The sequence below is a fragment of the Rhodnius prolixus genome, unplaced genomic scaffold, assembly GCF_049639745.1.
Source record: "Rhodnius prolixus isolate KJV_2025 unplaced genomic scaffold, Rpr scaffold_6, whole genome shotgun sequence".
NCBI classification, from domain to species: domain Eukaryota; kingdom Metazoa; phylum Arthropoda; class Insecta; order Hemiptera; family Reduviidae; genus Rhodnius; species Rhodnius prolixus.
Window position 1 is genome coordinate 32,235,871 of NW_027411634.1, and position 20,965 is coordinate 32,256,835.

At 29.1% G+C, this 20,965-nt stretch overlaps 1 protein-coding gene and 2 long non-coding RNA genes across 13 annotated transcripts; all 3 read right to left on the minus strand.

Moving 5' to 3' along the window:
* Positions 1-430: 430 nt before the first annotated feature.
* prel (preli-like) lies at positions 431-3,660 on the minus strand. Its single transcript, XM_074140970.1, has 4 exons — positions 3,506-3,660; positions 3,219-3,399; positions 2,916-3,129; positions 431-2,842 (listed from the first exon to the last, which is right to left on the minus strand). Exons 2-4 carry the CDS (start codon positions 3,308-3,310, stop codon positions 2,501-2,503), a joined length of 648 nt encoding a protein of 215 aa, XP_073997071.1. The 5' UTR covers positions 3,311-3,399; positions 3,506-3,660; the 3' UTR covers positions 431-2,500.
* Positions 3,661-7,716: 4,056 nt separating this feature from the next.
* LOC141460711 (uncharacterized) lies at positions 7,717-15,900 on the minus strand. 9 transcript variants are annotated; one of them, XR_012462316.1, is made up of 6 exons: positions 12,040-13,382; positions 10,956-11,095; positions 10,327-10,438; positions 9,365-9,865; positions 7,909-8,036; positions 7,717-7,813 (listed from the first exon to the last, which is right to left on the minus strand). It is a non-coding gene; the product is annotated as an uncharacterized lncRNA (long non-coding RNA). The 9 variants fall into 9 exon arrangements; XR_012462309.1 differs by having other exon boundaries at positions 7,717-7,817; positions 12,040-13,381; XR_012462313.1 differs by lacking the exons at positions 7,717-7,813; positions 7,909-8,036; positions 12,040-13,382 and adding exons at positions 13,407-13,555; positions 15,886-15,900 and having other exon boundaries at positions 8,866-9,865.
* A 339-nt stretch (positions 15,901-16,239) lies between these two features.
* Positions 16,240-20,306, minus strand: LOC141460712 (uncharacterized). 3 transcript variants are annotated; one of them, XR_012462319.1, is made up of 5 exons: positions 19,859-20,302; positions 18,927-19,456; positions 18,137-18,278; positions 17,755-17,861; positions 16,240-17,532 (listed from the first exon to the last, which is right to left on the minus strand). It is a non-coding gene; the product is annotated as an uncharacterized lncRNA (long non-coding RNA). The 3 variants fall into 3 exon arrangements; XR_012462318.1 differs by having other exon boundaries at positions 16,251-16,742; positions 17,296-17,861; positions 19,859-20,306; XR_012462317.1 differs by having other exon boundaries at positions 16,266-16,742; positions 19,859-20,300.
* Positions 20,307-20,965: the final 659 nt, after the last annotated feature.

Here is a 20,965-nt window from a genome sequence, read left to right on the forward strand (position 1 = left end):
GTGAAATGCTATAATTATTAGTAATAGGTGTTCAAATATCGAGTCGGCCAGTCATAAAGAATCTGCCTGTGATTTCTATTTTACACTACAATCGCTTTCTTGCCCCTTTTATTTCTTTTTTACGTCACCGAAATAACCTTTCAGATATTTGTAGCAGTGCCTTTTTTTACTTAAATGATTCCATGACGGACGGCAGTGATCTTTGTTTCTGTAGTATATGTAATTCAATTTAGGTTTACATTCTCTTGAATCATTTTATTTTAAACCCCTCATCTGTAATCCTTCGTTTAATCTATATAGAAGAGCCATAAAAGATCTCTAGAAAAAAAAAAAACCTTAAGAGAATAATGACATATCTATAAAAATATTCCTAAAATTTACTCGGGATGTTGAAATCAAGGTTAATCACTATCAGGAATTATAAGGACCATTTAGGGTCACATATAGTTTTAATAAATATTTATATATTCATAGTTACAAAAACAGCTTAAGAAAGGTCATTAAACTAATAGACATCACTCAGATTACTTTTAATGAATGGAAAATTCTAGTATATTTCACAATTGCATTTTTTCTAACTCAGAAGTGATAAAAAAAAAAAGTTAAGTACAATGAACACATTTTTAAAAATTTTGCAAATGCTAGGTACTAGAAATGAACAGACGGAGTTAATGCCTCCAGAGATCTCTTCTTACCATTTTAATATTTGTTCTCAAATGAGTTTGAAATAAAATTAATAAAAAATAAAATTGGAATGATTCACTGGAGCCAACATTAACAAGGCCTTCATTCTTTCAATAACAGTTTAAAAAAACAATCCAACTATTAATTTATGGAACATAAAGTTGGATCTATAAGTGGAATGTGACCTTACTTGGCCAACCTGTCAGTCGGCATCACAGTGCCGTACTATGGACTAAGACAACTCAATATTTAAAAAAATATTGTTTTCATCTAAGTTAATCTGATGAATTTATCGTGTAACACTTCTTGAATTCTTTGGATTTGGGAATTGTAAGTTTTCTTAACAATAACAAGATCTTTATATTTCAGAAAAAGAAACGTACGAATTTGTTACTCTTTTTCTTATTCCGTGCAATAGAAATTAAAGAAATACAAAAATGGATACTTTATGTAAGGATTTATGCGATACATTTTGGTTTCAGACTTATTATAAGATACAAAAGCACAAAAATAAGCCCAAAATTTTCTTATTAACTAAGAAATTGAATGCGATAGCTTCAACCTAAAGTTTATTTCAAAAAATGTTTTAATTTCTTGAAAAAAAAGACTGATACTCTTGCTTCATTGCTAAATAAATGATTTTACCATAAAGTTAAGTAAACTTTCTATAATGAATGCTTAGATGAAATATAAAATAATTAGGAATTTACTGAAAAGTACCCTAAAGAACCAGAAAAATGAATGAAAACTTTAATACATATATTTTGAATAAAACTTATATTGCATACGTTTTTATTTCTCTTCTTTCTAACTTTCAAAGAAACTATGATGAATTAAGATCACCTACGATACAATATTATAGTAGTTGTTTATATACCGTATTTTATTATTTTATTTAGAATTATAATTTTATATTTTCAAAAGAAATTCATCAATAATAAATAAAGAAAACCCATAAAGAGTATAGAATGTACTTGTAGATTGCTGCTCGATCTCAACTGCGAGACTTATTACTTACCACAGTAACTACCAATCTATATGAAATAAAATAAGTAGAGACCTACCATCATACTATGTAGGTCACTAGAATCAAATTTTATTACAAATTTTAAAAGCAAATTCGTTAAACTTCTAGATAGATTAAAGATGTTATAAGCTCGGGAATTAGCGATATATGTATATCAAAAAAAAAAAAACATTCTACTGATGGCACAGCACTCTAAGATAGGATTAACAAAGACCAAGATTTCTTAAAATTTGAAGAGTTCTAGGTTATTTCAAGTATCACTCAACAGAATCAAGGAAGCCACCAACGTTATCAGTTAATAATAATCATCCCCAAGATATTCAAGCTGCTAGAAGAGTGCTTTGTCTTCTTTTCAAAATTGCTACCGCTAAAAATATTGGAAAGTACAGAAAATTGTGCCAACCATACTGTTTAATAAGAAGCTTATGATGCCTAATAATTTAAAATATTGTAATAATTTTTAAATGCCGGCGGGTTGAGTATAATTCTTTATGTTCCATCCCCACCGTTATAAGCTACTGTAAGCTACTGTTGGCTGTGACAGCATATGAATTACTTGGTACCTGCACAGTCGACATCAGGAAAAACGGATGGTATTATTTTATCCAACAAGAGTAAATATTTCTTTCTTCTATTTGCCGATTACATCTAAAGTCATGACATATTATCTAGTGTACACAAACACTCAAAGTCCTTATAAAATGTTCTACTAGTTTTTTTTTTTAATTGTCATCTTGCGAACATGTATTGGAGACATAACATTAAAAGACATACTGAACTCACAAGGACTCAAGCTGTGGGCTCACAAGATATGTAGAGTGAACCAGCCTTTGATTTAGCCAGGTCAGAAGCTTTCTTCGCTGCGCCTTTTAATTTTTCTTTAGCTGTCGTACTAGTAGGTTGAGCGGTTGTTGAGTGATGGGTTGAAACCGCTGAAGGGAACATGGTAGATAAAACGTAATTAAAACCGTGGACCATTTTGACGCAATTTTTCCTGAAACGTTCTACGCCAAAAGCTTGTATAGCTCGTCCGAAACCTAGTACATGCGAATCAACCCACGCCGATCTTTCAGCAACTGTCCATGACGGATTTTCTTCACTTGGACGGTATACTACTTTCTCCACTAGACTCTTAAACAAACAATGGATATAGCAATTAGGTAATAAATATCAAACCAAGGCTATTAAGTTAAGTTTAACTCACCATGACTTTCGTATAGCCAAGATTTCTAGTGTAGGTAGTCAGAATCCTTTTTTCTGGATCAATAACAGATTCTTCAATAATTTTTACAATAGGTGAACCAATAAATCTTTCGCCCCATTTTGGAACTCGATTAGTTTTGGTTAAGAGACGTATAGAAAAAAGTTGGTTCCCTTTAACTTCTCGGTGTATAGTGTCTTCAGATAAAACATGTTTGCTAAAAACGTTTTTTAAGATACTTACTTTAATGAGAAAGAGCTGGAATTATATTTTTTTTGTTATCAAAAGTAAAAAAAAATTGACTACCTTTCTGGATTAGGATATCGTTTCCAAAAACCCTGGACTACCTGGTCCCAGGTATAATGAAATATAGTCTTACTTTCATAATACTTCACCATGGTCTCCTCATATCACATTACACATTACAATTATTGGAATATGGTTATCGTACCAACTATGAAGACCAGGCAGAGGGAAAAGGTATAACCTACATAAGTACATAATGTTCAAAAAAGTGGGGAGAATTGGCAGAATATCCAAATGTTCTTACTTCTACAAGTTTTTTTACAAATAGTACAAAGTTAATATATTACCATTTGGTTGCGTAATTTTTACTGCATAATAGGTAAAATATTGAGTAGAAATGAAACTATAATTAATTGTGTTTAGCTTTTTAAATTTAAACAGATCATCACATTGCAAATTTTGAAGTATAAAAATCTGATAGTTACGTGAATCTAAATAACACGTTAAAAAAATCATATGAATATAGTGACACCCAGATTCTTCTAGTTTAGTATTTATTTCTTGTTGTCAGGTGTGTGGCAGTTTAGTGATAGGCTATTTGGGCGGGCTCCGATTACTGGAATGAATCCAATGATGAAACGAGTTAATTCAAAACCCTTATTTTTTATAAACGTTATTGCACTCAAATAATTATGGTTAGATTATGATTTCAGTTCCAGTGAATTAATAACTATGCCAGAGTTATTATGTATGTACACACAGGGTAGCCCAAAATTTGAAGTTACGTCTGAAAAATGCAGGGATAAATAAAAAACTCTCTTCTAGTTTTGAACAGTAGAATGAGAAAGGTAGCAAAATAATGAAGAAAAACATTTTTCCATAATTTCTGCACTCGTAACTTTCTTAGTTGTCAATAGTATAAACCAGAAACCTTAATTATTCCAGTCAAACTAGGCCAGAATTACTTATTTTTTCCATTAATTTTACAATTGTATCTTATAAATTGGGCTACCCTGCATTTACATTCCACCTCTGTCGTAGTTATTAATACATTAAAGTAGAAATCTTATTCTTTTGCACAATACAAGAGGAGATTTTTTAAATTTTCTATTAATTTTGAATGGTAATTTGGAATGTAGGCTACTCGGAGTAAATGAACAATACTCCTCTGTTTTAGTTATTAAAAGTATGAAGGAGAACATCGCAAACATATTGCAGATTACTTATCAAAAACATTTCTAGATAAACCAATTAAATAAAATGTAGTATAAGACTAAGAAAGCTCCTTTGGAGAAATCCAATCTGGTCCTATAACGCATTGATTATTTTAATGCAGAACCGTTCATTCTCAATTAATTCAATTGTATACTTTATGAACCAATTTCATAAAGTTTCTGCTACGGATAGAAATTTAAGTATTAAAAAATGTGCAAACAGAAAGCCATTCACAAAGCTAGAATATACCAGCATATTGCATATTCTATGCTGATTAAAAGTTTTCCTTTAGAGATTTTACTAACTTACGCATTTTTTAATGGTTAGAATCGCATATTCATTCATATTTTACTTAACAATAATTATTTCGCGGTGAAAATGCAACAATATCCGTGTTTTAAACTTAAATTATCGCGCCTCCCTCCTATAAAATACATTTCCAACTTCTTAGTTATAAAATACTACTCGCACAGAATTAAAAAGAAAAACATTTCCTTTTAACATGTACAAGATCCCAATTATTTTAATTCGTAATTTTTACACATGTTTGACAATTCGTTAATATTTTGGATAACAGCACGTAACCTCCCCTACTCAGTCTGCTCAGTCAGTAAGTGTAGTGAGGCATGAGAGTGTAAGTGAAGTCGAAATTCCTAAACTAATTTGGTTATTCTACCTCTGAGATGGTTGAAAAACCGAAACCGATAAGAGATATAAAAATACATCCTACTACGGACAAAATTACAAATATTAGTATGTACTGCGGACGTAACCTGATCCTCATCAGACTAGTGAATTCTCAAGCCTTTACAAAGACCTGTAAAAGTAAAGTTCGAGAAGTGTAAGTTCTGTATAGAAGTGAAGTATCAAAAACCACAAGACAAGGAAGATGACATTGACTACTTATCTTACATTAACAGTTTAACTAGGAGTCATTAAATCAACTGATTTAGATTTAATAAAAAGGAATATTATTTAATGATATAAAGTAACCTGGTACGTATTACATACAATGGTTTACGTATTTTGGGAGAATCGTTTCATGTTTCTGTTATTGTTGTAGTTCGTATAATATAGCCAGTGAAAGAAAAAATAACAAGATGACGATGTGTATATATCATAAATTTTATGGCTTGAAAAAGGTGTGAAATATATCGAATCTTTGGTATTTATACATGATGGTGATTTCGGCTATTCAGATGAAAAATTAAATGGCTTCGTAGATAGGACTAATATTACTAGCTCTGAATTTTGCTGGAAATAGTTTTTGACTATTTCGTAACAAGAATGAAGAGGGTAGTAGTGCCTACAAGAACGAGTAGAATAAGATGTACTTGCTGGAGCAAGTGTGTGAACAAGACCTTTCCTTTTCATCGGCTTGATAAGGTATTTTTGCTTATCTTTGTCACTTGGCCCTTTAATTTTTCACTTTTACTTTAGCACTCGTTAAAATTCAATTACTCAATAAAAAATCTTTAGGAAAATAGTAAATGCTCTTCTGTTCGCATTGATCTTACCATTCATAGTGACCTTAAAATCTTTTATCCTCCATCTAGCGAAATCCTTTCTTTGCAAAGTTATTATGTGCATATTATTGTTTTCGTTAAATTACAGTCACATTTATTTAATTTTATGAATAAAAAATTCATCAGTAGTTATAGATATTAAATGTATTTCTTCAGCTTTTATGAATTAAATGAAATAATTTTGAGCACAGTTGAACTTGAAAAATCGTTTATTTTGGTTGACAGATTTAATAAACTAATGATTAAATTTACGGCAGAGTGTAATTTGACTAAAACAAGTTTAGTACATAAGTTATATTGCAACGTTTGAGTAATTCATGTAAAAATAATTTAATGTTTTACAATGCTACGAATACATTCTAAAAGAGTGATCCGTTTTAAAGATTTAAACTAAAAATTCAGCATTTAAATTTTATTTATTTCTACGTAGCATTGTAAATTCAATAAAAGAAAAAAAATTATTTCTTATATTTTTGAAAGATACAAATGTATCTCAAACTAATGGTTGCGTATTAATTTGTAGTGTCATTGAATAAAATGTTTTTTAATATAAGAATAACTCTATAAACTATTTATTTCATTGCATAATGATTTTCAGATTGAAAACAGCCAATACTGTGAGTAGTACCTGCAAAACCGTTCATCAACTAAAGTGGAAATGAAAAAAACGTAGAGAAAATATGATCAAATGAGTATGTACAAACAACTTTTGTTATGAATCAATTACTTAAAAAAAGAATTATTTAGGTATAGGTGATTTGCATGTTTGTATCACTATCTTATTTATTAAATAATTTATTGACTAGTGAAAAAAAAATGTATTATTTAGCAGGTGCATTAAGAAAAACCTTTACTTTAAAAAAAATCTATTTATTTCATTCCTTTTTTTTTGTTACATAGTCGCAGTATTTTACATTCTATAATATGAAAAAATACATACATAAATTAATAAAATACAAAAAGGAGTGCTAAAAAACGTTTTGAACTAACAGAGGAACTTAAAAAAGTTAATATATCTCAAACTAATGGTTGCGTTTTGTTGGGTAGTGTCATTGAATGAAATGTTTTTTAATAACTGTTTATTTCATTGATTAATGATTTTCAGATTGAATACAGCCAATACTGTGATTAATACCTGCAAAACCGTCCATCACCTGAAGTGGAAATGAAAGAGACGTTGAGAATCATCGATCAAATGAGTATGTAGAAACAACTTTTGTTACGTATCAATTGATAAAAAAAATAGTTATTTAGGTATATGTAATTTGCATGTTTGTATCGTAATCTTATTTATTAAATGATTTTTTGGCTTAAAGTGAAAATAAAAAGTATTATTTAGTAGGAGAATAAATAAAAATCTTTAATTTGAAAAAAAAATTATTTATTTGCATAGCTATTTTGTTTTACATAGTCTTCATATTTTAAGTACGTTCTACTGCACAAAAAATATACATATAAATCAATAAAATACAAAAAGAAGTGCAAAAAAACTAAAAACTAAAACTAACAGAGAAACTTAATAAAACAAATAAATTTGAGTAAAAAACAAAAATAAAAGATTAGTTCCAAAAAAATCCGTCTAAAGGCGACTCTTATCACACAGGTGTAAAAATAGCCACCAGGTAGCAGTGCTGTAACCTTCCTCTACATATATACGTATACGTGAACATCACAAATTCTCTTCAGTACAACATGAGTAAAGCTGGGGGATAGTTCGCTGGATACATGCAAAGTCTAACATTTCATCACCTCTCTTGCAAAGAATCATGACGTTCGGTAACAGTAAGGGAGATGTAGTCGCTTCGACGGTTCGGAGAACAACCATTCTCTAGGTTAGAGAAGTAAGCTGGAGTAAGAGTAAAATAAGTAGTAACCAACGTCGGGTTAAATAGTACGCAGTTATGCTTCCAGACACTACCTGAGAGAGAATAATGAAGCTAATATTCTACAAAAATAAGGAAACTTTAAGTGAAAAATTGGTTGAAAAACAAGTAAGTTCTTAATCTTACATAAAATTGCATGTGCATGGCAGGAATACCTCCAAGTTCACTGGTTTTCTGTACTCAATATTTCTATGCGATAAATCCCTTTTAGCTCCTACTTTTTACTCTTCATTTTGCTCCCCTTCCTCTGCAGTCTTCAAATTTAATTATTTATTATTTCACAGAAAAATTAAGATGTTTAAAACAATTTTCTCCCCATAGGTATTTGATAAATTATCAGATTATGCCATTAAAATTATATATAAAAGATATATTGTTCGGTTTGTCTTATATATGCTCAAAGGAAGTGTGCTAAATTACTTTTGCCCTGGCTTTACATTATGTAATATCAACCTGTAACGTAATATTAATTATGAGTTTGATTATGTAGCTTACTCAGATTAAATGTCCTTTACAACATTTCAACTTCGATTAAAACATTACCTCAGGATTGCTTGTTCATTTGCTTGCAGAAATTTTCATCAATACGAAAGAGATGATTTTGCCAGAATAAAGAAAAACCTTTAATTTTAGTAACTATCTTTATTTCCTTGCATATTTAAAAATATATTACAAATGTAAAAAAAGTGGTATAAAATTTAAATCTAAAAACCGGAAAATATTGCCAAAAAAATCCATTAGAGGACGCGACAAAGCATGCAAGTTAAGTAGTTCAAATATTTGCCGCCAGACAAGAGTGCTGTAACCTTCTTGTATATTATAGATTAGTAGAGGGAAGAGCGATGTGTTCCCGACAAAGGTTCGCCCCACCCTTACATATCCCTATCTTATAAAGGCAAAGACGGAAATGAAAAAGACGTTGAGGAAACATCTATCAAATGAGTAAGTACCATCAACTTTTCTTCTGAATCAATTACTTAAAAAAATTGCATGTTTGTATCACAATCTTATTTATTAAATGATTTTTTGACTTAAAGTGAAAATAATTAGTGCTACTTAGTAGGAGAATAAATAAAAACCTAATTTGAAAAAAAAAATTATTTATTTGCATAGATTTCATATTTTACATTCTATTATACGAAAGATATACATATAAATCAATAAATTACAAAAAGATTAGCAAAAAAAAACGTTTAAAACCAACAGAGAAACTTGAAAAAGTAAAGAAATTAAGTTAAAAGAATTAGTTCCAAAAAAATCCGTCAGAGGGCGCCACTTATCAGACAGGTGTGAAAATAGTTCCAGAAATTGCCACCAGGTAGCAGTGCAGTAACCTTCTCTATATATACGGCAACAGCACAAATTTTCGTCAGTACGACTTTAGTAATGCAGGGGGGTAGGTCGCTCGTCTGCTCCAAACATATCTATTATCTAGTCTAGTCTAACATCCATCACCTCTCTCTCAAAGAATCATGATGTCGGGAGATGTTGTCGCTTCGACGGTTCTCCCCACCCTGCCGCGCCCTTCCAGCGAACTTAGTTATATAGCCTCCCAGAGCAAGATGGCGGCCAATAAACTCACCTGATCGGTAGCCTCCTAGATCGCCCAGCTGACTGACTGTGTTGCTCTTGCACACTCTCACGACACTGTCGGCCATTGTTTAACCTTCCTTCTAGGTTTCCTTTTTTACTTCTGCCACTCTCTAGATTCTGTAACCTTCCTTTTAGGTTATCCTTTTTATTTTTTCGTCTTTTCTTCATTATTTTGAAATATTATTCAAGTATTATTACTTTTTTTACGTTTTATTTTTACTTTTTCATATTAATTAACAGATTAAATGAATAAAATAATTTTTTAAGATTTTTTTTATTCAGACTTTTTTATTTTTTTTAAACATGCAATTTTTAATTTTTATAAAAACATGCATATTACGTATAATAACTACATACTTTTTTTTTTTATAGATTCCTGACCAATGTTGTTGGTATATTTACATTGGATTGATCTTATGCGTCTTTTCACTTAGGCTTCCATTGATGAACACTTTTGCATTCAGTACTCTGGGTATCACCAGTATTGATTCTGAAAATCATTATTTATTGTAATTTATATAATTGAAATGTTTAGTGAGTTTTACCTAGCATTAAGAAGCTAGAGAAAGACATCTGTAACGATTTATGTATATTATAAAAATTAAATAAAGAAGACTAATTAAACTAAAGAATTGACTTTTTTTCTTCCTTTTTTTTTTTTTTTAAAAAAACCTAAATCTTTTCATTCAATGATAATGAAAGATATTTCCATAATATAACACACTTATTCCTTATGAATAAAATTAATTTGATTGGAAAAATAAAATAACACACTATGTACTAACATTAACATTATTATGGAATTATTTTTAGGAAAAGGGATTAAAAAATTATAAGCTAATAACGACTAGGGCTAACGGCTAACTTAGTCGTTGCTCTTGTGAACTTTGCCCAACTCTGCATGCATTACACTAAAAATAAACATGCATATTACATATAATAACTACATACTTGTATTATTAATTGATTTTATATTTATGTGAGAGATGTTATACGTCTTTGTCACTTGGGCTTCCACTGATGAACACATGTAGGCAGTACTCTAGTAGCAGCAGTATTCGATCTGAAAATATACATTATTCAATCAAAATATAGGGCTCACTGAGTGTAATCTTTAATAAAGAAACAATAGATAAACATCTATTAGTTGATTAAAGAAAGTACTGAATGCTGTTACGAAATAAATATTTCCAACTTAAAAAAGTGAGAGTAAGATATTAAAAGCTCTATTATACTCAACTCATTCATAATTTAATAGTCGTATAATACAAATATATATTTATATTTAACTAAATTGTTATTGACTGGTTCAATTCTTTTTGTTGCTGGCAAAAAGTTAATTCTAAATAAATAGAAAATTTACTCACTGAATCAGTAAGTCATGAATGAAGAATAATTGAGAAGAAATTTTGTAACAAGAAACGTTCCAATTGTATTGAAACATTTACTTTTCAAAGGTTTAATAAGTCAAATGCTAATATTTAGTTCGTATATAAAAAGGTATTCTAAGAATGTAGACACTACTAAGGTAATAGTAAGTGTTCATCACTTAACAATTTAATAATAGAACAAACACTCACCTAGAAATATAGGCCATCATTTTGTTAGAGAGAGAAGTTCAAAATGCAGATCTTTTGTTAAATAAGACGCTTGTTGTTACATCGAACCTTAGAGGGAAATCTATGTCTTACGCATGCAAAAATGAACCAACCTCAATTGCCTGCAAAAAAAAAAGAGGACATTTTAAACACAATAATTAGAGTTCATAGTGTACAGGTGATTTTTGTTAGGGTTGATAAATTAAGAATTAAAATGAAATAAAATTAAGTTGAAAATAAGAAAAAAAAAATGATAGATGCTCAGGAAGAAAAGAAATCAAAGTCAAGAAATATTAGAAGAAGAAAAGATTAAGATAAGAAATAAACTTTCGTTAAAGTAAATGAAGAGAGAAATATCAATGAAATTGGTGAAAGCGAAGAAGACAGATGCTTTGCTAGATGCTTTAATAATAATTAAAATAATTAAAATGTGTACTGAGTTTTACTTTGTATTAAGAAGCACGAATAACAATTTATGTATATTATAAAAATTAAATAAACACTATAATTAATCTAAAGAATTGATCTTTTTTAAAAAACCTTTAAAAACCTAAATCTTTTATCTGTTTACAGAGCTACACTAACGAATTCTGTTGAGAGCATCCACGAATTCTCGTCACAACATATGTACGTATTAAAATTTAAAATCATTATTCAATGATACAACAAATTAAAACGCAACCATATTTAAGTTTAAGATAAATTTGTATCTTTCAAAAATTAAAGAAATAAATAAAATATGAATGCTATAATTTTAGTATCAACCTTTTAAACGGATCAATCCATTAGAACGTGTTCTTAGCTTTCTAAAACATTAAATTATTTTAACATGAACTCCTCCGTTGAAATTTAACTGTTATACTAAACTTGTTTAAATCAAGTTATAATCTGCTATAAATGTAAATCATTAGTTTATTAAGTTTGTCAACCAAAATAAATAATTTTTCAAGTTCAATTTTGTTCAAAATTCTTTTATTTAATTCATAAAAGTAAAGAAACACATTTAATGAAACTTAGAGTTGTTCCAGCCATGCACATGCAATTTTATGTAAGATTAAGAACTTACTTGTTTTTCAACCAACTTTGCCCTTAAAGTATCCTTATTTTTGTAGCATTTTAGCTTCATTATTCTCTCTCAGATAGTGTCCTTAGAAGTTATTACTTGCGTACTATTAAACTTCTTATTTTACTCTGACTCCAGTTTACCTCTTGAACCCAGAAAATAGTCGAAGCAATAACATCTCCCTAACCATTACCCAACATCATGATTCTTTGGAATAGAGGTAATGAGTATCTAGACTAGACTAGATAACATTGTTAGGAACGACGAACGATCTATCCTCCTGCACTATTTTAGTCGTATCGACGAGAATTTGTGCTGTTCACGTATATAGAGGAAGGTTACAGCATGGGTTACTACCTGTGTAATAAGTGGCGCCCCTGACGGATTTTTTGGAACTAATTTTTAATTTTTTTACCTTTATCATTTTAAGTTTCTCTGTTATTTTTAAACGTAAAATATGAAGTCTATGTAATAACAAAACAGGTTTACAAATAAATAATTTTTTTCTTAAATTAAAGGTTTTTATTTATACTCCTCCTTAGTTTAGTAAGTTTGTCAACCAAAATAAACGATTTTTCAAGTTCAATTTTGTTGAAAATTATCTCACATAATTCATAAAAGTAAATAAACACATTTAATATCTATAACTACTGATGAAATATTATTCATAAAATTAAATAAATGGGACTATAATTAAACTAAAACAATGATATGCACATAACAATAATTTGCAAAGAAAGGATTTGCTAGATGGAGGATAAAAGATTCTGAGGTCATTATGAATGGTAAGATCAATGGAACCGAAGAGCATTTACTATTTTTCTAAAGATTTTTGATTGGGGAGACTGAATTCATTGTTGACAATTGGAAAGGTAGTAAGTACCCCATGATTTCTGTCAAAGTAGATTGCTCCATACCAGCTGCTATAGTAGTCGTTTATTTATTGCAGAGAGTTTTTAGTTTTTCTCAATTTTTCGAGAGAAATGTTTCAATACATGCTCTAGCTCATAATAATATAATGTATGTACGTTGTTTACAGGAAATCGTAAATGCGGTTCAATAGAAAATACGAAAAATCATATTCAGCAAATTTGTAGTTAGATCTCAAAAAGGAGCAATTAAACTAAATATCAAAATTTGAGTTTTCCATTGTTGATTTTCATCACACACGAAACTTGACTGACGACTCGTAAAAAAATTTATCTAAAATAAATCCGTTGAAAACTGAATAACATTTTTCTTGATCGTAACACCTTTTAATTATTATAAACACGAGAAAGTACATTAAATTGTAACGAGTGCTTGGTGGATATTAAAGTAAAAGTGAATAATTAAAGGGCCAAGTGATAAAGATAAGCAAAATACCTTACCTTACAAAATACCTTATGAAGCTGATATAAAAGGAAAGGTCACACACTTCTCCAGCAAGTACTTCTCATTCTACTCCCTCTGTAGGCAGTACTACCTTCTTCATTCTTGTTACGAAATTGTCAAAAACCATTTCCACCAAAATACAGATCTAGTAACATTACATCAGCCCTATCATAAAATTTATGATATATACATACTGTCATCTTGTTATGTTTTCTTACACTGATTATATTATACGAAGTACAACAATAAAAACATGAAACGATTCTCCCAAAATACATAAACAATTGTATGTAATACGTACCTAGGTTACTTTATATCATTAAATAATATTCTTTTTTATTAAATCTATATCTGTTGATTAAATGACTCCTAGTTAAACTGTTAATGTAAGATAAGTAGTCAATGTCATGTTCAGGTCTAACTCGTTCTACAAGCGAATTAAGCTTATCGTACACATCTTCCTAGTCCTGGAATATTGTCTTGGTTTTCATTACTTCACTTCTATATAGCTAACACTTCTCGAACTTTACTTTTTACAGGTCTTCGTAAAGGCTTAAGAATTAAGTAAGCTGATGAGGATCAGGTTAGGTCCGCATAATAATATTTGTCATTTTGTCCGTAGTAGGATGTATTTTTATATCTCTTATCGGTTTCGGTTTTTCAACCATCTCAGAGGTAAAATAACCAAATTAGTTTAGGAATTTCGACTTCACTTTCACTCTCAAGCCGCACTACACTTACTGACTGAGCAGACTGAGTAAGGGAGGTTACGTGCTGCTATCCAAAATATTAACGAATTGTCAAACATGTGTAAAAATTATGAATTAAAATAATTGGAATCTTGTACATGTTAAAAGAAAATGTTTTTCTTTTTAATTCTGTACGAGTAATATTTTAGAACTGAAAAATTAGAAATGTATTTTATGCGGGGAGGGGGAACGAAATTCAAAATATGGCATTTTCACTGCGAAATAATTATTGTTAAATAAAATATGGATGAATATGTTAGACAAGTCATTTCAAAAATGCGAAATGAGTAATACCTTTAATTTTTCATCTATTTACTCTGGAATGATCCGGTTTCTGTATTTGATGGTAATTATTAAGAACAGGGCTAGTATGCTAGGTCGATCTATTTTAAAAACCTGAAGTAAAAGCGATTAGAAAAGGTGAACATTACACATAATTTCACTAGAATACTCATGTTTCCGTATAAGGTAGTTAATACTAAGGGCAATGCTAGATTGAAATAGGCCAATCTATTTCGAGAAACAAAAAAGAACAACCATTGGAAAAAGAGGATCTTTTCATCTAACTTTAAAGGAATGATGCTGCTCCTGGGTTTAATAGTTAACACTAAAGCCAATGCAGAATGAATCCCGAGGAAATAACATACAAGATAATTAAAGAAAATATATATGGCACGCGACGAGTGGGCAGACCGAGGTCGCGATGGAGTGATGGTGTGTCGAAGGATGCAAGCACTCTCCTTGGTGTCCGAAACTGTTTGGTGGCGGCATTGCACCGGGACACAAAATTTCTAGAGACAGCTCCACTAGATTTATATTGGACTTTCTTTCACTCACATTTAATCATATTGACGACTCCTTTCGTTCACAATTATTTAACTTAATTGGTTAAATGTGAGTGAAGGGAGTTTCTGTGTAAGTCTCGTGAGTCACCACTCGATTGAAGTTTTCCCAAACTCTGAAAAGATTTTATTAAACTTGTAAAAAAGTTTATAAATTATTTTTAAATAAAAAAAAAAGTTAATAATATTGCAATTATTTTTCCTTTTAATCTCTTAAATAATAAGAAATTAAAAATAATGAAAAAAATACGAAAATAGAAAATATTAAAAAAAAATAGTAAAAAAAGCCTCCAAAGCCTAGAAAGAGAAATCTAATGGTTAAAATAGTGATTGTTTTGCTACATAGGCGTGACAGTACAAACTACAGGTTCATTCGTTAATAACTCCATTGTTTTTATTAATTATTATGTAGCTCAAGCTTTTTTAAATTAGAAAATATTATAGTTAGATGGCATTGTAAATGTGTTAATTATTGATACCAAAAGTAAGCTAAAATAAATTGTTTTTATCTGAAAAAAATGCATAAAATGTTTCTTTGCTTGTCGAGTGTGCAATAGTTCTGCCAGACTATATAGGTAATTGTTTTGCCGGGTGCGGGAGGGTGGGATTTATGCTCTCTATTTATTACCCTTAAATTTGACTAGAGAGACATACGTCATACCTTTTTCGTATTTGATTGGAATATTTTTTATTATAATTTTTATTTTTGACTGGGCAGACATACATACATATGTCATCATACCTCTATTTTACATTTTAATTATTACACTTATTTCGGACTAGAAAGAGACATGTCATCATATCTTTTTCGTATTTGATTGGAATATTTCTTATTATAATTCTTATTTTTGACTAGACAGACATACACATGCCATCATACATACCTCTTTTACATATGATGATGCGAGACTAGATATGTTTAAGGTAACGAGCGACAAAACGATCTGCTCCCCCTCAACACTCAAGTCGTACTGAAGACAAATCTTGACAGTTAGTTGATAGTTTTAGAGCTACCTGGTGGTAAATATGTAAACTAAAATGTGTTTACATAGTTCATGTCCAGTATGTGCTGCTACCCTGTGGCCATTTTTAAAACTAATTTTTCTTTTTTTTACTTTTTCCAATGGTTTTTTCTTTCTTGATTTTCAAAACAAAACAATAATGAAAAAAATACGAAAATAGAAAATATTAAAAAAAAGGATTGATTGCCTTCAATAATAACTGCAGAAAAAGCACCATTGCAGTGAAATTAAGAGACTATTTCCACTTTTTCCAAAGGTTGCCTTTTTTTTTCCTTCTACTCTCGCAGCTATTTTTAACCTTTTTTCAGGTGTTCCTTTTTAACAATAAATCTGAACAAACATGTTAATAAAACATCTTAACATTTTATTTTTATTTTTGGAAATTATTTATTTCATCCTGTTGTCTGTTGGCTATCGAAGTTTTTTGAACTTTGAAAAGGAGAATAAATAAGATTCTTTTTTTAAATTTATATGTTTTTTTATACATAAAACAAATTAAACATTTTATTAAAATCAAAGAACATGCAATTTGAAGTAATAATTATAGCATTACATTGTGAAATTAATGTGCATATTACGTATAGTAACTACATAATACTTGTTTTATTAATTGATTCTTCATAAAAATTTTCTAGGATAGATGATTTAAGTCTATTTCACTTGGGCTTCTATTGATGAACAGTTTTGCAGGCAGTACTCCAGTATGAGAGGTATTTAATCTGAAAATCAATATTATGTACAATCCAGAATATTTATGTACTTAAAATAATTAGTTTTTACTGAGTTTAGCTTGAATTATGTACCTAGAAAAAAAAAAAGGTATAATAACTGATTATGTACTTATAAAAATTAAATAAATGTGAATAAATGAAAATTTAAATCACTTTTTAAGAACCTAACCCTATCTTTCAAAGAAAATGAAATATATTTTCAAAAAACATACTTATTTATCAAAAAGATTACTCTGACTGAACAGTACAATAAACATGCTACTAATATTCTAATTTTTCATTTTATACAGAATCGAAATAGTTCTGTGATTGAAAAATTTAACAGAATTTCAATCAAATTAAAACTTTTTTCAGCTACAAAGATTAAAACTTATATGAAAAAAGTTTTAGTTTATGTGGTACTACTCTGAACGTAGTAAATAATAGATAAGAATACTTACAATAGTTCCACAGTTAAAGAATCTAGTTTAGTTTATTATCAAAATAGAATAGATGTGAATCTAGTTTAGTTTATTATCAAAATAGAATAGATGTGAAATACCTCATAAATAAGGTCGTACTTGCTGGAAGAAAAGGAACCTTCAAAATAATGAAATGGGTTCACGCCCCATCTGCCAATTTGAGATACTTGACTTAATTGTTGCAAAAAGTTCAGTTTTGAAGAAGTAAAAAGACCAATCAAATTATATAATTAAAAATTCTGAATGTGCAATCTGTACAGCACTTGTTTATGACTTAATAATTCACTTCAGTAAACCAATTTGATCACTAAAAAGCCCTAAGATGATAGAGAAACATTAAAAGTGTAAGCACATGCACTTTTTTTAAAAAAACCTAAATGTAAGTTCATGTACCTTCAGGATAGTTTGAATTTAGGCAAATCATTGCACTTACTAGGTATCTAATCTATTACTGTATACTTTATTATTTATCTTTAGATAATACGGCGTAGAATCTTAAATGAAAAGCAACATGCTGTAAGCAGAAAACATGTACTTACTGTTGCTGTGGGAGTTAAAATGTGTTACACTGGTTAAAATGTCATCAACCCAGCCATTTGTTTGAATTGAACTAGTTCAGAATTACCATTAGAATGTCGAAAGAACGCTGAGAACAAAAATAAAAATTACATTATTTTTACAGTAATGAAGACGACCAAAAATTATTAACATGTTACGAATTAAATCTACCTACTTAAGACCGTTGAAACATTTTTATTAAACAAAGTAATGAAGACTAAAATCAACTTTTTAAAATTACATGCGTACACTTAAAATGCATGTACTATCAACTGTCTTGTAAACATGTCAATTTCATAAACACTTTTAATCACATCAACTCGTAATTAAAAATAAAAGTATACACAAAAAAATGTTGCTTACCCGCAAGAAGTCCTTAATGCTGTAATGATACAAAAACAAGTTTTTTAATTTCCTAGCAAGTTATCGCTTAATGCAACTAGATAATACAATTAGTTTTCTAAGGTATGTAAAGTTCTCACTGACATAGTTACAGCAGCATCACCTTAAAACAATCAATCATTAATAAAAAAACTTCAAATTATGAGGTAAACAGTGAATTTTAAACATGCGACATTTTTTTTAGAGGAAAACTTCTTTTTAAAATACCGACGATATAAAATGTATCTACGTGGGTGAAGAACATTTAACAAATAAAGCAAATTACTACTCTTGCTACATGATATAGCCTCTACATCATGTCAAAGTACATGTTCATGCTACCTAGCGGTAATCACTGAAACTAGTTTCTATGTAATTACATCTTCCTAGTTTAAGCTATTGCCGCTAGATAGCATTGGCATGTTAATACGTCTACCTATTTTCCATTCTAAATTTTAAAGTACAGAATGTATAGAATTTCTAATTAGGTTGTCCAATTTCTTTAATTTAAATATAAGGACTTCAATTTCTGATTTATTTTTTGATTTAAATAGAGGAAATACCAAAATAATGTATTTATAAATTCCACTCTCTTCACAAGCTATGTATAATAGAACCAACGAATCTTATGAAACCATTGTAATAATTATGGGACAATATTGGTAACACAAGCGAGAAAAATTCTTAATAAATCTCCATAAGATGTATTGATATTTCACTATTTACAAGTAACGTAACTAAAATTTCCATAATTAAATCAATAAAAACTTACTATTTTTATAAGACATTGAAGATGTGGTGTAAAAGGTTGTCAACAAATCTAACATTGTTCCTCAGCCATACTAATCTACTGAATCCATCAATCAACATTAAGACTTCAATCTTCTGCAATTACTTTATGCTAATATGAAAATACATTGAAGATGATAATAGATTGGCTCAAAGGTGACTTCGTACTTAAATGCACTGCTGTCAAACTTTTATCGAATGACAATATCACTTACTTCTTACTATAAACTTCACTCATCTCGATACCGAAAATTTAAGTTTTACTATTAATTTTGTCTTACCATTATCACAGGAAGGCTTCACAATCCTTTCTAGAACAAAGCGTCTCCACATATCTCTTAGATTATTCAATATAGCGTTTTACATTTATTTGTTTTTTACATGTGTCCAATATTCAATCGAAACCAGCTGAAATTAAAGTAAGCAAAGAAGAATTCCCAAACTAAATTTTGTTCTTTTTCAGCTCTTGAAGCGTTGCTCTTATTGAAGACTAGAATAACTGCAAACGGATTACTGAAACAAAATAGCATTTACAACGAAATAATAAAGATGCTCCAGATTACCATACAATAACCAGAAATAAATTTAGTTTAGTGGATGCAGTAATAAGTATACAACAACGAATCTTTTATTAGATTTCAAACCTCTTCTATAAAGAAAATTAGCATAATCTGATAATTTATCTATTACCTATGGGGAAAAATTGTTTTAAACATCTAAATTTTTGGGTGAAATAATAAATAATTAAAATTAACGACTGCAGAGGAAGGGGAGCAAAATGAAGAGTAAGTAGGAGCTAAAAGGGATTTATCATTTATACTTTATATTGTATAGAAATATTGAGTACAGAAAACCAGTGAACTTGAAGATGTTGCAGCCATGCACATGCAATTTTATGTGAGATTAAGAACTTACATGTTTTTCAACGAATTTTGCAGCATATTAGCTTCATTATTCTCTCTCAGGTAGTGTCTGTGGAAGTTTGGAATAACTGCGTTACTACATATTTACTGTGACTTCAGTTTACTTCTCTAACCTAGAGAATAGTTGTTCTCCGAACTGTCGAAGCGACTACATCTCCCTTACTATTACCCAACATCATGATTCTTTGAAAGAGAGGTGATGAAATGTTAGACTAGATATGTCTCCAACATCCTATTCCCCCTGCATTACTCAAGTTGTACTGATGAGAATTTGTGCTGCACACGTATATATAGAGGAAGGTTACAGCACTGTTACCTGGTGGCTACTTTTACACCTGTGTGATAAGTGGCGCCTTTATACGGATTTTTTTGGAACTAATCTTTTATTTTTTTTTATTCAAATTTATTTGTTTTATTAAGTTTCTCTGTTAGTTTTACTTTTTTAGCACTTCTTTTTGTATTTTATTAAATTATATATGTACGATTATTATATTTTCTTATCATAGAATGTAAAATACTAAGTTTATGTAAAAATAGGTATGAAGTAAGTATATAAATTAAACTTTAATTAATTTAATAATAAACTTTAATAAGATTAATTTAAATTAAACTTTTTTTTTTTTAATTCTCCTACTAAATAATGCTTATAATTAATAAGATTGTGACATAAACATGCACATTATATATTAAACCTAATACATTTTTCAGTAATTGATTCCTTTCGAAATATTAATGAAATTATTTAATTTCTAAATCTCTTAAAAGGATATTCTGTTTATTTAATTATAATGCATAGGTTTGTAAAAAGTAAATTATTTAAACCTTATTAACAATGAGGTGGTAATGTTATAGCATTTTATTGTTAAAGCAAATTCAACTTTTAGTCCAGAATTAATTTTTTTTCTGTTTCAACCAACATATATTCAATTTTCTTCACAAAAAAGTTTAATTTAGTTAAAAATTATTGAATAAAGACTACAGAATTTGCATGCTACTGTATTATACTTGATATAGAATTTTCCATTAAAATTAAAATAAATATCATTGAAAATAGCTATTTATTTATTATTTTAAGTTTCACTGTTAGGTTTAAATGTTT

Coding starts and splice junctions, on each gene's coding strand:
- prel (XM_074140970.1), bottom strand. CDS start 3,310: ATGGTGAAGTATTATGAAAGTAAGACTATATTTCATTATACCTGGGAC. Junction 3,130..3,218: donor CGATATCCTAATCCAGAAAG/GTAGTCAATTTT, acceptor AAACGTTTTTAG/CAAACATGTTTTATCTGAAG. Junction 2,843..2,915: donor TTGGCTATACGAAAGTCATG/GTGAGTTAAACT, acceptor TGTTTGTTTAAG/AGTCTAGTGGAGAAAGTAGT.